The following is a 17,133-nucleotide window of genomic DNA, read 5'->3' on the forward strand; positions in this document are numbered from 1 at the left end:
CTCCCACACCATATATTCTTAATACCTTCCACAGAGCATCTCTATCAACTCTACCATATGCCTTCTCCAGATCCATAAATGCTACATGCAAATCCATTTGCTTTTCTAAGTATTTCTCACATACATTCTTCAAAGCAAACACCTGATCCACACATCCTCTACCACTTCTGAAACCACACTGCTCTTCCCCAATCTGATGCTCTATACATGCCTTCACCCTCTCAATCAATACCCTCCCATATAATTTACCAGGAATACTCAACAAACTTATACCTCTGTAATTTGAGCACTCACTCTTATCCCCTTTGTCTTTGTACAATGGCACTATGCACACATTCCGCCAATCCTCAGGCACCTCACCATGAGTCATACATACATTAAATAACCTTACCAACCAGTCAACAATACAGTCACCCCCTTTTTTAATAAATTCCACTGCAATACCATCCAAACCTGCTGCCTTGCCGGCTTTCATCTTCCGCAAAGCTTTTACTACCTCTTCTCTGTTTACCAAATCATTTTCCCTAACCCTCTCACTTTGCACACCACCTCGACCAAAACACCCTATATCTGCCACTCTATCATCAAACACATTAAACAAACCTTCAAAATACTCACTCCATCTCCTTCTCACATCACCACTACTTGTTATCACCTCCCCATTTGCGCCCTTCACTGATGTTCCCATTTGCTCCCTTGTCTTACGCACTTTATTTACCTCCTTCCAGAACATCTTTTTATCCTCCCTAAAATTTAATGATACTCTCTCACCCCAACTCTCATTTGCCCTTTTTTTCACCTCTTGCACCTTTCTCTTGACCTCCTGTCTCTTTCGTTTATACATCTCCCACTCAATTGCATTTTTTCCCTGCAAAAATCGTCCAAATGCCTCTCTCTTCTCTTTCACTAATACTCTTACTTCTTCATCCCACCACTCACTACCTTTTCTAATCAACCCATCTCCCACTCTTCTCATGCCACAAGCATCTTTTGCACAATCCGTCACTGATTCCCTAAATACATCCCATTCCTCCCCACTCCCCTTACTTCCATTGTTCTCACCTTTTTCCATTCTGTACTCAGTCTCTCCTGGTACTTCCTCACACAAGTCTCCTTCCCAAGCTCACTTACTCTCACCACCCTCTTCACCCCAACATTCACTCTTCTTTTCTGAAAACCCATACAAATCTTCACCTTAGCCTCCACAAGATAATGATCAGACATCCCTCCAGTTGCACCTCTCAGCATATTAACATCCAAAAGTCTCTCTTTCGCGCGCCTGTCAATTAACACGTAATCCAATAACGCTCTCTGGCCATCTCTCCTACTTACATAAGTATACTTATGTATATCTCGCTTTTTAAACCAGGTATTCCCAATCATCAGTCCTTTTTCAGCACATAAATCTACAAGCTCTTCACCGTTTCCATTTACAACACTGAACACCCCATGTATACCAATTATTCCCTCAACTGCCACATTACTCACCTTTGCATTCAAATCACCCATCACTATAACCCGGTCTCGTGCATCAAAACCACTAACACACTCATTCAGCTGCTCCCAAAACACTTGCCTCTCATGATCTTTCTTCTCATGCCCAGGTGCATATGCACCAATAATCACCCATCTCTCTCCATCAACTTTCAGTTTTACCCATATTAATCGAGAATTTACTTTCTTACATTCTATCACATACTCCCTCTCTCTTCTCTTTCACAAATAATCTTACCTCTTCATCCCACCACTCACTACCCTTTCTAATCTGCCCGCCTCCCATGCTTCTCATACCACAAGCATCCCTTGCGCAAGCCATCACTGCTTCCCTAAATACATCCCATTCCTCCCCCACTCCCCTTACGTCCTTTGTTCTCACCTTTTTCCATTCTGTACTCTGTCTCTCCATGTACTTCCTCACACAAGTCTCCTTCCCAAGTTCACTTACTCTCACCACTCTCTTCACCTCAACATTCTCTCTTCTTTTCTGAAAACCTCAATAAATCTTCACTTTCGCCTCCACAAAATAATGATCAGACATCCCTCCAGTTACACCTCTCAGCACATTAATATCCAAAAGTCTCTCTTTCGCATGCCTACCAATTACACGTAATCCAACAATGCTCTCTCGCCATCTCTCCTACTCACATACGCATACTTATGTATATCTCTCTTTTTAAATCAGGTATTCCTAATCATCAGTCCTTTTTTAGCACATAAATCTACAAGCTCTTCACCAACACTGAACACCCCATGTACACCAATTATTCCCTCAACTGCCACATTACTCACATTTGCATTCAAATCACCCATCACTATAACCCAGTCTTGTGCATCAAAACTACTAACACACTCACTCAGCTGCTCCCAAAACACTTGCCTCTCATGATCTTTCTTCTCATGACCACGTGCATATGCACCAATAATCACCCATCACTCTCCATCCACTTTCAGTTTTCACAATTTTGCGTGTGATCAAGATATTTCTATGAGTCCACGGGGAAAATGAAACACGATAAGTTCCCAAGTGCAATTTCGTGTAATAATCACATCATCCGGGGAGACACGAGAGAAATATAAGTCAGTTGATATACATCAAGGAGACGAAGCAAGGACACCATTTGGTGAATATGCAATTGTCCAAGACAATCACATGTTTACCAAATGGCGTCCTAGCTTTGTCTGCTCGATGTATATCAACTGACTTATATTTCTCTCTTGTGTCTCCCCTGATGATGTGATTATTACACGAAAGTGCACTTGGGAACTTATCGTGTTTCATTTTCCCCGTGGACTCATAGGAATATATACATGTATATAGTCATACTTGCTTGCCTACATCTATTTCACAGGAAACAGCATCACTACCCCCCTGCTTCAGTGAGGTAGCACTGGGAAAACAGACAAAAAAGGCCACATTTGAAACCACAGCTCCTTATCTACATCCAGGCCCCGCAGACCTCTCCATGGTTTACTCTATACATTTCACGTGCCCTGGTACAGTCCATTAACAGCATGTCGACCCCATTATACCACGTCACCCCAATTCACTCTAGTCCCTGCACGCCTTTCACCCTCCTGTATGTTCCAGCCCCGATCGCTCAAAATCTTTTTCACTCCATCCTTCCACCTCCAGTTTAGTTTCCCGCTTCTCCTTGTCCCCTCCACCTCTGACACATATATCCTCTCTGTCAGTCTTTCCTCACTCATTCTCACCATATGTCCAAACCATTTCAACACATCCTCTTATGCTCTCTCAACCATACTCGTTTTATTTCCATACATCACTCTCACCCTTTCATTACTTACTCAATCAAACCATCTCACACCATATTTCATTTCCAACACATCCACCCTCCTCCATACAACCCTATCTATAGCCCATCTATATAACACTGTTGGAACTACTATTCCTTCAAATATACCCATTTTCGCTCTCCAAGATAACATTCTCGGCTTCCACACATTCTTCTTCACTCCCAGAATCCTCGCTCCCTCCCCTACCCTGTGACTCACTTCCATTTCCATGGTTCCATTCGCTGCTAAGTCCACTCCCAGATATTGAAAACACTTCACTTCCTCCAGTTTTTCTCCATTCAAACTTACATCCCAATTAACATCTCCCTCAACTCTGCTGAATCTAATAACCTTGCTCTTATTCACATTTACTCTCAGCTTTCTCCTTTCACATACTTTTCCAAACTTAGTCACCAACTTCTGCAATTTCATACTCAAATCAGCCACCAGAGCTGTATCATCGGCAAACAACAACTGACTCACTTCTCATGCCCTCTCATCCCTAACAGACTGCATACTCACCCCTGTCTCCGAAACTCTTGCATTTACCTCCCTAACCACCCCAACCATAAACAAATTAAACAACCATGGAGACATCACATACCCCTGCCGCAAACCGACATTCACTGGGAACCATTCACTCTCCGCTCTTCCTACTCGTACACATGCCTTACATCCTTGCTAAGAACTTTTCACTGCTTCTAGCAACTTACATCCCATACCATATACCCTTAAGACCTTCCACAAAGCATCTCTTTCAACTCTATCATACGCCTTCTCAAGATCCATAAATGCTACATACAAATCCATCTGTTTTTTATGTATTTCTCACATACATACTTCAAAGCAAATACCAGTTCCACACATCCTCTACCACTCCTGAAAACACACTGCTCTTCCCCAATCTGATGCTCTGTACATGCCTGCACTCTCTCAATCAATACCCTCCCATATAATTTCCCAGGAATACTCAACAAACTTATGCCTCTGTAGTTGAACTCTCACCTCTAACCCCTTTGCCATTGTACAATGGCAATATGTATGCATTCTGTCAATCCTTAGGCACTTCACCATGATCCATACATACAGTGAATATCCTTACCAACCAATCAACAACAGTCATCCCCTTTCTTAACAAATTCAACTGCAATACCATCTAAACCTGCTGCCTTGTTGGATTTCATCTTCCACAATGCTTTCACTACCTCTTCTCTCTTAACCAAACCATTTTCCCTCATCCTCTCACTTCGCACATCACCCCGACCAAAACAACCTATATCTGCCACTCTGTCATCAAACACATTCGACAAACCTTCAAAATACTCACTCCATCACTACCTGTTATTACTTCCCCACTTGCCCCCTTCACCAATGTTCCTATTTGTTCTCTTGTCTTATTCACATTATTTACCTCCTTCCAAGAGAGAAGTATAGTAATTGAAAAAAGTGTGGTTGAGAAAGCTGAAGAGGATGTGCTGATGAGGTTGGGGCATATGGAGAGAAAAAGTGAGGAGAGGTTGACAAAGACGATATATGTGTCAAAAGTGAAGGGAATAAGAAGGGAAGACCAAATTGGAGATGGAAGAATGGAGTGAAACAAATTTTGAGTGGCTGGGACCTGAACACAGAAGAGTAAAAGGTATGCATGAGATGGAGTGAATTAAAATGATGTGGTATACATGGGTTGAAATGCTGTCAACGGACTAAACCAGGGAATGTGAAGTGGACAGGGGAAACCATGAAAAAGTCTGTGGGGCATGGCTGTGGATAGGGAGCTGCAGTTACATTGAATTACACATGAAAGCTAAAGAGTGGAAGTGAGTGAATGCAACCTTTCTTCTTCTCTTCCTGGCACTACCACACAAGCATGAGAAACAGCAGTCTTGAAAGAAAAACATACTTTATCTATCATACTTTGTCGCTGTCCCGCGTTAGCGAAGTAGCACAAGGAAACAGACGAAAGAATGGCCCAACCCACCCACATACACGTGTATTTACATAAACCCCCATGCACACACATATACATACCTATACATTTCAACATATACATACATATACATACAAAGACATATGCATATGTACACATTTACATATTCATACATGCTGCCTTCATCCCTTCCTGCCGCCACCCTACCACACATGAAATGGCACACCCCCTTCCCCCTGCGTGCGAGCGAGGTAGCACTAGGAAAAGACAACAAAGGCCACATTCGTTCACACTCAGTCTCTAGCTGTCATGTGTAATGCACCGAAACCACAATTCCCTTTCCACATCCAGGCCCCACAGAACTTTCCATGGTTTACCCCACACGCTTCACATGCCCTGCTTCAATCCAGTGACAGCACGTCGACCCTGGTATACCATATCATTCTAATTCACTCTATTCCTTGCACGCCTTTCACTCTCCTGTATGTTCACGCCCTAATCGCTCAAAATCTTTTTCACTCCATCCTTCCACCTCCAATTTGGTCTCCCACTTCTTGTTCCCTCCACCTCTGACACATATATCCTCTTTGTCAATCTTTCCTCACTCATTCTCTCCATGTAACCATTTCAATACACCCTTTTCTGCTCTCTCAACAACACTCTTTTTATTACCGCACATCTCTCTTATCCTTTCATTACTTACTCAATCAAACCACCTGATGCCACATATTGTCCTTAAACATCTCAATTCCAACACATCCACCCTCCTCCACACAACCCTATCTATAGCCCATACCTCACAACCACATAACATTGTTGGGACCACTATTCCTTCAAACGTACCCATTTTTGCTATCCGAGATAACGTTCTCACCCCACCCTGTGACTCACTCCCGCTTCCATGGTTCCATCCGCTGCTAAATCCACTCCCAGACATCTAAAACACTTCACTTCCTCCAGTTTTTCTCCATTCAAACTTACCTCCCAATTTACTTGTCCCTCAACCCTACTGAACCTAAAACAGAATTTACAAAAAATTAAATACAATAAAGTACTGACTAAGGTATAGGCAAGCAAGTATACCACTCTCATAGCACACTAAATAGTAAATATAACATGAAAAAATATAGAAACTGATCCAAGGATTGGAAAAAGTTGGTCTGGTCGCAAAATCTCCTAACATTCTCGAGTTCAAATAGGCTGGAAGTGGGCAGAGGAGAAAAATATCTCAGAAGAAATTTGGTAGACTTGTGACAAACACACTTCATTAGGATTTTTTTTCTAGTTGAATACAAGCTATGGGTTAGGTTTCACTAAGTTAAAACAATGCATATCCACACATCAATAAACCAGGCAGAACCTCTGCTTTGGGTAACATTAAATTCACAGAAAGCATTTTGATGTGTTGTTCTGCATGAACCTTAATGAAAAGAAAAGCACTACTTAGATCCACTTACCCATAGCTTCTTCTTCTTCTTCCTCTTCCTCTTCTTCTTCTTCCTCCTCTTCCTCCTCCTCTTCTTCATCTTCTTCATTATCATCTTGCATATTAATATGTTTCGAAAAGCCATTGGAATATCCATTACTATGACAAGTGTTTCCAAGGCCATTGTTAGTCTCTTGCAAGTGATGACTATTTGCTTCCACACATTCCATTTCTGTGTCACTATCATGCATATTTGACGACGAATTACATGATGATGATGATGATGATGACGATGATGATGAAGAACCAGATGGTGGAGGAGGGTGAATTACTGGGGTGGTGCCATTTGCAGCACTGGGCGGGCTTGTGGCATGGTAATCCTGAGCATTGCGCTGATTAAGCTCCTCAGTGGTAGCAGATGAAGCTGACAATGGCCCACTACTTATAACATTTTTGGTTGACTGGATGACTGATGTGTGCTGCTGAATGACAGGTGTGGTGGTAGTGGTGGAGGATGAGGGAGGAGTGGACGACGTGCCTGAAAACAAAAGTAAATCTTCAGTATCAAAAATATTAAAGCTCCTTAAAACACAAGTCTTCCTTTACATATTTTCTACTCTGCACTTTTTCGTTAAAACAACAGAAATCAAATGCATAAAGCTTGTTAAAAGCATTTGTAAACAAAACATTCACACTACAATCCAATGACTCTAATAGCATTTGTAGCATGCATGCATTTAGTGATTATGGGATCCCTCCTTCCTATCTTCATCCCTTGTAGTTGCCTTCCAAGACAACCAATATGGTAAAGCTATTCAAGGGCCCCATCTCCAAGGTACAAGCAATGATACAGTAATTTCATTCTCATGGAAACAGCATTACATAAAATAGGTGACTGCATGTAAGTAAATACAAGTAAGCTGTACGTTATCAACAACAAATTGCAGGTGTAAAAATATAAACAACTGTCATGGTACATCTATACTGTGTGGACAGAGAAGTTCAAGATAAATTTGTTGGAGAGAACATAAAACACTGGCATAAGTGGTCGTAGAGAAGCTCACTGTGATGAGTGATATGAAGAGACATACAGGAAAATGAGTGATAGGAAAGATAGTTAGGCACTGGGTTTCTTGTGAAAATTAGAAGGATGAAAAATAAGAAAGTGTGCACAAACAGCTTTAAGTTGCAAATCTACAATACACTTTCAATCAGCACAAACAGCTTTAAATTGCAAATCCATGATACACTTTCAATCGAACACCTTGTGAGTTGTGTACTGAAAAAGGACTGGTGCATGAGAATGCCTAGTTTAAAAAGAAAGAAATACATAAGTGTCTGTGAAGCATGAGAGATGGTAAGCGTACATCACGGGATAATGAAGTACCTAATAAGCATGAAAAAGAGAGACTCTTGGATATGAATATGCTTATAGGGGCAGTTGATGGGATGACTGATAATCTTTTGGTGGAGACAAGGGTGAAGATTTGTAGAGCCATTCAGAAACGAGGAAATAATATAGGTGAGAAGAGGGTGGTGAAAGTGAGTGAGCTTGAAAAGCAACTTGTGTGAAGATACCATAAGTGATTGACTGTAGATTGGCAAAAGGAGAGAGTAACAAAAGCTAGGGGAGTGGAGAAGGGGTGAGAGGCATTTAAGAAAGCAGTGCTGGTATGTGCAAGAAAAGTGTGAGGCAGAGGATGAGAGGTAAGGAAGGCAAATGAGGGTGGTGAATTTTGGGATGACAAAGTAAAGTTGTTAATGAAAAAGAGAAGACAGGTGTATGGGTAGCACTTAAACGGAATGAGTGCAAGTTATAGGGAGATACCCAAGAGAAAGCAGCAAGAGGTTGAAAGAAAGATGCAGGGGCTAAAAAAGGGGGCAAATGGGAGCTAGGATGAGTGAGTATTATCCAGAGACATTAAAAATATGTTTTGGATGGAAGTTAATAATGTGAGAAATCAAACAGAAACATCAGTTTGGGGCAAATAGGTAAATGGTAACAGGTAGTGTGAGGTGAAGAGAAGGTGGAGTGAGTACTATGAAGGACTGTTCAATGTGCTTGATTAGGGTGGCTCTTGTAGCATCTTTGAGTCAGGAAGGTATGCAAAGCGAGAGTCACAGCAAGTGGTGTGATGAAAGAATGAGGGAAAAGCCTTTTGTAAAATGAAATGTGTTAAGGCAGCTGGAGTGGATGGTATTGCCGCTGAATTTCTGAAGGGGATGAATATGTTGTTCACTGACTAGTTAAAATTTTCAATACACCTATGGATAATGGACAGGTGCCTGAGGTTTTGGTAGAATGCATGTATAGTGCCACTGCATAAAGGCATGAGAGACAAAGGTGAGTGGTCAAATTACAGAGATATAAGCCTGCTGAGTGCATCTGGCAAGTTATGTAGGAGTGGCAATTGAGAGGGATGTGGCAATGCACAGAGTATCAGACTAGGGAGGATCAATGTGGTGTCAGGGGCCGTAGATGATGAGTGGATAAGGTGTTCATTTCGAAGAGTGTGGGAGAGAAATACTTAGAAAAGCATAAGCGTATGTATGTGGCATTTATGGATCAGGAAAAAAGCTTTGATAGGGTTGACAGAGATGCTTTGTGGAAGGTGTCATGAACATATGAGGAGGGATGAAAGCTATAAGAAACAATAAGAAGATTTTACCAAATGAATAAGGAATGAGTGCGAGTAAGCAGAGAGGAGGGTGAGTGGTTCTTGTTAAAGGTGGGTTTGCTGCATGGGTGTGTGATGTCACCGCGGCTGTTTAATTTGTTTTTGGATGGGGGAGTGAGGGACGTAAATGAAAGGGTCATGAAGAAAGGTGTAATCATGAATGCTAGCAGAGAATTGACATGGTGGTAAGCAAGACACAGGCAGTATCAGCACTGATGTCCTGTTGGGCTCACAATGTATCATGATGGCTTATGTTATATATAAAAAAAAAAAAAGTGAGGGTAATTTAGGTGCCTGTGCTATATCAACACTGCTGTATGCAACTATGCTATCTCATGACACATATGTACAAGCAAATCTCAGCCCTCACTTTAGTCCAAAACAGAGCTCACTCTCTTCCAGAAATCTAAAAGGGTTGTTATGTGTAATTTCCTTTCCCTCTGTTAAAAGTCATCCATGTCCTTTCTTATCATCTTTTCCAGTACCTTACAGGTTAATTACTAAGACCAGTGTGTACTTCAGAGTCTCTTTGTATTTTCCTTTTTTAAGGACAGGAATAACATTTACCCCTTCCACTCCCTTGACTGTTTTGACACCTTTTATTAAACCATTCTTCCCTCTTCTCAAACTTTCCTCTGTGTTTGAGGCTATGGGTATCCATGTTTCTACTACTCCACTAAAATTTCACAGAACCTCTCACAAGTGAACTCCATTTTCATCTGTTACTACAGAAATTGTTGAGGTTTGTGCAGGTTCAACAATATTTAGTACTGTGAATCCAAAGCAGCATTTGAGAGATGGTGAGTATAATGCACTACTTGCTCATATTTCTAAAGGTTCTGAGCAAATTACATAAATATGTTTGCTGTGAATGTTTTCTATTAGTGTATTTGGAGGACGTTTAAAAAATTATATATCTGCACAGAGTCAGAAGCTACCACATACTTTGAACACTTGACTATTAAGAGCTACATTCTATACCTGAAATGATGCTAAAACATTCTGCAATAAAGCATATCATACACATCAAAAACCAGTAAGCTAATAAATGCTCTGGTGATCTGACACTGAGAACTCTTCTTTGACATTAAGCTTAATATTCTTTCAATTAACATCCACCGTCTGACTCACCACCGTCTGACTCAAAATACTTACACATTTCTAATATGTACTAAATTCTCTTCATGTGAAGCAGTAAAAACAGATTGCATTATTTTCACTTTTGTTTAAATACAGCAAAAGCCATGTCCGATTAACACATGAAATTTCAGCTTGAGAATGCTATCATTAATGATGGACATACCAGGCACTGGATCTGTAGCTCTACCATTAGACCAACAGGGAGGTGATGGGGAAGATTCATGTGTAGGCGGTCGAGACGGTGACCTTGAAACTCCTCGAACTTCAGTGTCTGTACCATTTACCATTTCTATAAACTGTCGCACCTGTAGCAAAGAATATTTAGTAATCAACAAACCCCTTAAAAGCTGAGAACCACAGGGTTATGGAAAAAAGGGCATATACAGCTGACACTTGAACTTGAGGAAAATGATGCAGAAAATTTCAAGAAAGAAAGAGCAAGTTTACATTTTGGATTTTAAAAGTATGCACTATACAAAACATAAATTCTTGAAAATCTTGGTACTATCATGGTATGAATGGATGACTAATGAATGAATGCAAAAAACAAACCCTTTTTTTTTCCTTCTTTTTAACTCATCTTTTCTGCCTTAGTGAGGTTTTTCTTTTTTCTTTCAAACTATTCGCCATTTACCGCATTAGCGAGGTAGCGTTAAGAACAGAGGACTGGGCCTTTGAGGGAATATCTTCAACTGGCCCCCTTCTCTGTCCCTTCTTTTGGAAAATTAAAAAAAAAAAAAAGACGAGATGGGAGGATTTCCAGCCCCCAGCTCCCTCCCCTTTTAGTCGCCTTCTACGACACGCAGGGAACACATGGGAAGTATTCTTTCTCCCCTATCCCCAGGGATAGGGGAGGTAGTGTCAGGAAACATACTGCCCATCCACAGCCAAGCCTTTAAGACAACTCCATTACCTATCTTGACTACTCAATATAGCCTGGTTAAACCCTACCGACAGCTTATCCATCACCCCACCTATAAATATACAACTATCATTAATTCATTCTATCCCAAGCAAGCTTCAAACTCTCCTGAATGTTCTGGCCTAAGTAATCTAAGCCCTTAAGACAACTCCATTACCTATCTTGACCACTCCATATCCTCTGGTTCATCCCACTGATACCTTATCCTTCCCCTCACCCCCAAATATACAACTATCACTAATTCATTCTATCCCAAGCAAGCCTCACACCCAAAATTAATATATAAATCATTTAATTCAATGGAAATTAAAAAGATCAGATTGATTATATAAACGCAAATATGAAAAATAAAATGGAGTGCAAAAGTTACTGTGCATTCATAAGGATGAAAGCAAGCAAAGTACAGACTTGTAAAACATACAATACACGACAAAATAATGTAGAAGATTCAAGACGGAACTACTATGAGTGGGGAAAGGAGAACCTTAACAGGCAAGATATGGAGACACAATAATTAGTCTACCTTCTCTAACATCTTTTGGTATCAGTTTATGCAAAGGGTTGCCTCTTAAACAAATACAAAACAAGAAGGTTAGAGGATAAAACTGAAAGAGGAAACATGTCAGTCTCCATAGATGCATAGTGAATACACATACATACACAAAAGTCACTCTTCAACCATTGTACTATGACTGAATTGAAAATATCCACAAATTCAGTTCCAATATTGTTACCTTTCCATTTACTCAATCTATCTATACAGTTTAATTTTCACAATTTTCTTAATTTTTCTTTTATCGCATTCTTATGTTGAAGCCCTGAGCACCTGCTGCACATCAAGCATATCAATTTAGAGGAAGAATGAATGAAAAACAAAGGTAGGTATAATCATTCTGCAAATATAACGATTCTCTCCCTTCTCTCTCACTTTTGCTGAGTAAGGCATCAAATCTACAATAACAAAAAAATAAAAGATGGCATAGATTCCCCAAAATAATATGAACAAAGAACTTTTTATTATTTTCATTATCATTATCATTATCATTATTACTAGTATTCTTTCTTCATTATACTTAATTGCCATCTCCCACGTTAGCGAGGTAGCGCAAGGAAACAGATGAGGAATGGCCCAACCCACCCATAAACACATATATACAATGCCCACACATGCACATTTTTTTTTTTTTTTTGCTTTGTCGCTGTCTCCCGCGTTTGCGAGGTAGTGCAAGGAAACAGACGAAAGAAATGGCCCAACCCACCCCCATACACATGTATATACATACGTCCACACACGTAAATATACATACCTACACAGCTTTCCATGGTTTACCCCAGACGCTTCACATGCCCTGATTCAATCCACTGACAGCACGTCAACCCCGGTATACCACATCGATCCAATTCACTCTATTCCTTGCCCTCCTTTCACCCTCCTGCATGTTCAGGCCCCGATCACACAAAATCTTTTTCACTCCATCTTTCCACCTCCAATTTGGTCTCCCACTTCTCCTCGTTCCCTCCACCTCCGACACATATATCCTCTTGGTCAATCTTTCCTCACTCATTCTCTCCACGTGCCCAAACCATTTCAAAACACCCTCTTCTGCTCTTTCAACCACGCTCTTTTTATTTCCACACATCTCTCTTACCCTTACGTTACTTACTCGATCAAACCACCTCACACCACACATTGTCCTCAAACATCTCATTTCCAGCACATCCATCCTCCTTCGCACAACTCTATCCATAGCCCACGCCTCGCAACCATACAACATTATTGGAACCACTATTCCTTCAAACATACCCATTTTTGCTTTCCGAGATAATGTTCTCGACTTCCACACATTCTTCAAGGCTCCCAGAATCTTGGCCCCCTCCCCCACCCTATGATCCACTTCCGCTTCCATGGTTCCATCCGCTGCCAGATCCACTCCCAGATATCTAAAACACTTTACTTCCTCCAGTTTTTCTCCATTCAAACTTACCTCCCAATTGACTTGACCCTCAACCCTACGGTACCTAATTACCTTGCTCTTATTCACATTTACTCTTAACTTTCTTCTTTCACACACTTTACCAAACTCAGTCACCAGCTTCTGCAGTTTCTCACATGAATCAGCCACCAGCGCTGTATCATCAGCGAACAACAACCGACTCACTTCCCAAGCTCTCTCATCCCCAACAGACTTCATACTTGCCCCTCTTTCCAAAACTCTTGCATTCACCTCCCTAACAACCCCATCCATAAACAAATTAAACAACCATGGAGACATCACACACCCCTGCCGCAAACCTACATTCACTGAGAACCAATCAATTTCCTCTCTTCCTACACGTACACATGCCTTACATCCTCGATAAAAACATATATATATATATATATATATATATATATATATATATATATATATATATATATATATATTTTTTTTTTTTTGCTTTGTCGCTGTCTCCCGCGTTTGCGAGGTAGCGCAAGGAAACAGACGAAAGAAATGGCCCAACCCACCCCCATACACATGCCTTGATTCAATCCACTGACAGCACGTCAACCCCGGTATACCACATCGCTCCAATTCACTCTATTCCTTGCCCTCCTTTCACCCTCCTGCATGTTCAGGCCCCGATCACTCAAAATCTTTTTCACTCCATCTTTCCACCTCCAATTTGGTCTCCCTCTTCTCCTCGTTCCCTCCACCTCCGACACATATATCCTCTTGGTCAATCTTTCCTCACTCATTCTCTCCATGTGACCAAACCATTTCAAAACACCCTCTTCTGCTCTCTCAACCACGCTCTTTTTATTTCCACACATCTCTCTTACCCTTACGTTACTTACTCGATCAAACCACCTCACACCACACATTGTCCTCAAACATCTCATTTCCAGCACATCCATCCTCCTGCGCACAACTCTATCCATAGTCCACGCCTCGCAACCATACAACATTGTTGGAACCACTATTCCTTCAAACATACCCATTTTTGCTTTCCGAGATAATGTTCTCGACTTCCACACATTCTTCAAGGCTCCCAGAATTTTCGCCCCCTCCCCCACCCTATGATCCACTTCCGCTTCCATGGTTCCATCTGCTGCCAGATCCACTCCCAGATATCTAAAACACTTCACTTCCTCCAGTTTTTCTCCATTCAAACTCACCTCCCAATTGAATTGACCCTCAAACCTACTGTACCTAATAACCCTGCTCTTATTCACATTTACTCTTAACTTTCTTCTTTCACACACTTTACCAAACTCAGTCACCAGCTTCTGCAGTTTCTCACATGAATCAGCCACCAGCGCTGTATCATCAGCGAACAACAACTGACTCACTTCCCAAGCTCTCTCATCCCCAACAGACTTCATACTTGCCCCTCTTTCCAAAACTCTTGCATTCACCTCCCTAACAACCCCATCCATAAACAAATTAAACAACCATGGAGACATCACACACCCCTGCCGCAAACCTACATTCACTGAGAACCAATCACTTTCCTCTCTTCCTACATGTACACATGCCTTACATCCTCGATAAAAACTTTTCACTGCTTCTAACAACTTGCCTCCCACACCATATATTCTTAATACCTTCCACAGAGCATCTCTATCAACTCTATCATATGCCTTCTCCAGATCCATAAATGCTACATACAAATCCATTTGCTTTTCTAAGTATTTCTCACATACATTCTTCAAAGCAAACACCTGATCCACACATCCTCTACCACTTCTGAAACCACACTGCTCTTCCCCGATCTGATGCTCTGTACATGCCTTCACCCTCTCAATCAATACCCTCCCATATAATTTACCAGGAATACTCAACAAACTTATACCTCTGTAATTTGAGCACTCACTCTTATCCCCTTTGCCTTTGTACAATGGCACTATGCACGCATTCCGCCAATCCTCAGGCACCTCACCATGAGTCATACATACATTAAATAACCTTACCAACCAGTCCACAATACAGTCACCCCCTTTTTTAATAAATTCCACTGCAATACCATCCAAACCTGCTGCCTTGCCGGCTTTCATCTTCCGCAAAGCTTTCACTACCTCTTCTCTGTTTACCAAATCATTTATAATAATAATAATAATAATAATAATAATAATAAAAACCCTATACATCCACAGACATATACATATATACACATGTAAATATTCATACTTGCTTGCCTTCATCCATTCCTGGCGCTAACCCACCCACAGAAAGCAGCATCACTACCCCCTGCTTCATCGAAGTAGCACCAGGAAAACAGACAAAAAGGCCACATTCATTCACATTCAGTCTCTAGCTGTCATGTGTAATGCACTGAAACCACAGCTCCCTATCCACATCCAGGCCCCACAGACCTTTCCATGCTTTACCCTACACATTTCACATGCCCTGGTTCAGTCCATTGACAGCACGTCAACCCCGGTATACCATATCGTTCCAATTCACTCTATTCCTTGCATGCCTCTCACCCTCTGTATGTTCAGGATAAATATAATAAAATCTTGAAAATATGAACTGTATTGCCAGCTTTTACAGTTTATGCACATTTCTATTTTGTACTTCATCAGCTAAAGTTTGTACTAAATAATGAAGAGAGGCAACCAGGAGCACTGACCTTTAACATAAAAAGTAGGTTGTGATTGCTCTCGAGTAAGCCCGGATACAACTGTTGCACTGTTTCTATAGCCTCACCCATGCGCCCTCCCAGCACTAGTTTCTGGATTTCTGAAAAAAAAAAATCAATTTCTTTAAATATGTTATGGAAAAGGAAGAGAAGAACAAGAGAACAAGCAGGAGGATAAGAAGAGGACAAAGAAGTTGGAAGTGGATGAAAGACAAATCAAGGTAGATTAAAAATTTGGGTTAAGGAATGTTGGCAGTGGAATAACAGTAGTGATGGCAGTGATGGTGGCAATAATGGTAGCACTAAACACAATAATAGCAGTAATGATGATAACAGTAATGATAAAGGTGGCAATAGTAGCAAAAGTGGCAATGTTGATGGCAGCTGTGGCAATGGTGATGCAAAAATATTAACAGCAATATTAAAGATAAAAATGGCAACAATGACAGAAAAACGTGATACCAGCAATGACACTAATGGTGGTAGCAGTGAAACAAGTAGTGTTGATGGTGGCAGTTATGAAGGTGGTTACAGTTATAGCAATGGTAATATAGTTCTCAAGATATATAAATGCTGATGAATACTGGAGTTGTAGACATCACAACAACCACACCAAAATCAAATAATGCTTGCTGAGTATAAGATTGGCTTGTAAAAGTGGGAGCTTACATTGAGACTTCTCTGTAGCTGTAACCATGTAAAATAGTCAAACAGAACCATCACTGCAGCACAGGGCAGGTGGGTCAGGTTTTGAGGTCCGGGAAAGAGAACCAACACTGTGGCATATGGCAAGTGGGAAAAGTCTAATCTTAAGGCTGAAAAAGTTGATAAGATGGATTACTTTGGATGTAACTCTCAAGACAGCAGGCTGATCTTGAGCCTCTCTAGACGTGAAAGCAGTGTTCCATTCAAGGATAAATCAATCCACTATATAATCGTACCAAATATTCAAAAAAGAACTATTACTGGCAAAGAATAAGGACTCCTTATTCTTCACAAGTAGACTTGGCTAAATGTGCAATATACAGTTTCCAAGACAGATTAGCTGTTTAGTTGTACCAAGTAGAATATGCACATTGTGAGAAGTGCAGAAAAACAAAGATGAAATTGGGTTTCACCAACA

General features: G+C 40.9%; 1 protein-coding gene across 1 annotated transcript in view; it reads right to left on the bottom strand.

Annotated features, from left to right (window-relative positions):
- Positions 1-17,133, bottom strand: part of RanBPM (Ran-binding protein M) — a 149,888-nt gene that overhangs the window by 63,298 nt on the left and 69,457 nt on the right. Inside the window, exons 7-9 of the mRNA XM_071666611.1 lie at positions 16,002-16,111; positions 10,629-10,770; positions 6,679-7,185 (exon numbers count right to left, since the gene is read on the bottom strand). Of these exons, the coding sequence (XP_071522712.1) occupies positions 6,679-7,185; positions 10,629-10,770; positions 16,002-16,111 (759 nt within the window). The remainder of the gene's footprint in view (positions 1-6,678; positions 7,186-10,628; positions 10,771-16,001; positions 16,112-17,133) is intronic.

Source organism: Panulirus ornatus, chromosome 11, assembly GCF_036320965.1.
Source record: "Panulirus ornatus isolate Po-2019 chromosome 11, ASM3632096v1, whole genome shotgun sequence".
Taxonomy (NCBI): domain Eukaryota; kingdom Metazoa; phylum Arthropoda; class Malacostraca; order Decapoda; family Palinuridae; genus Panulirus; species Panulirus ornatus.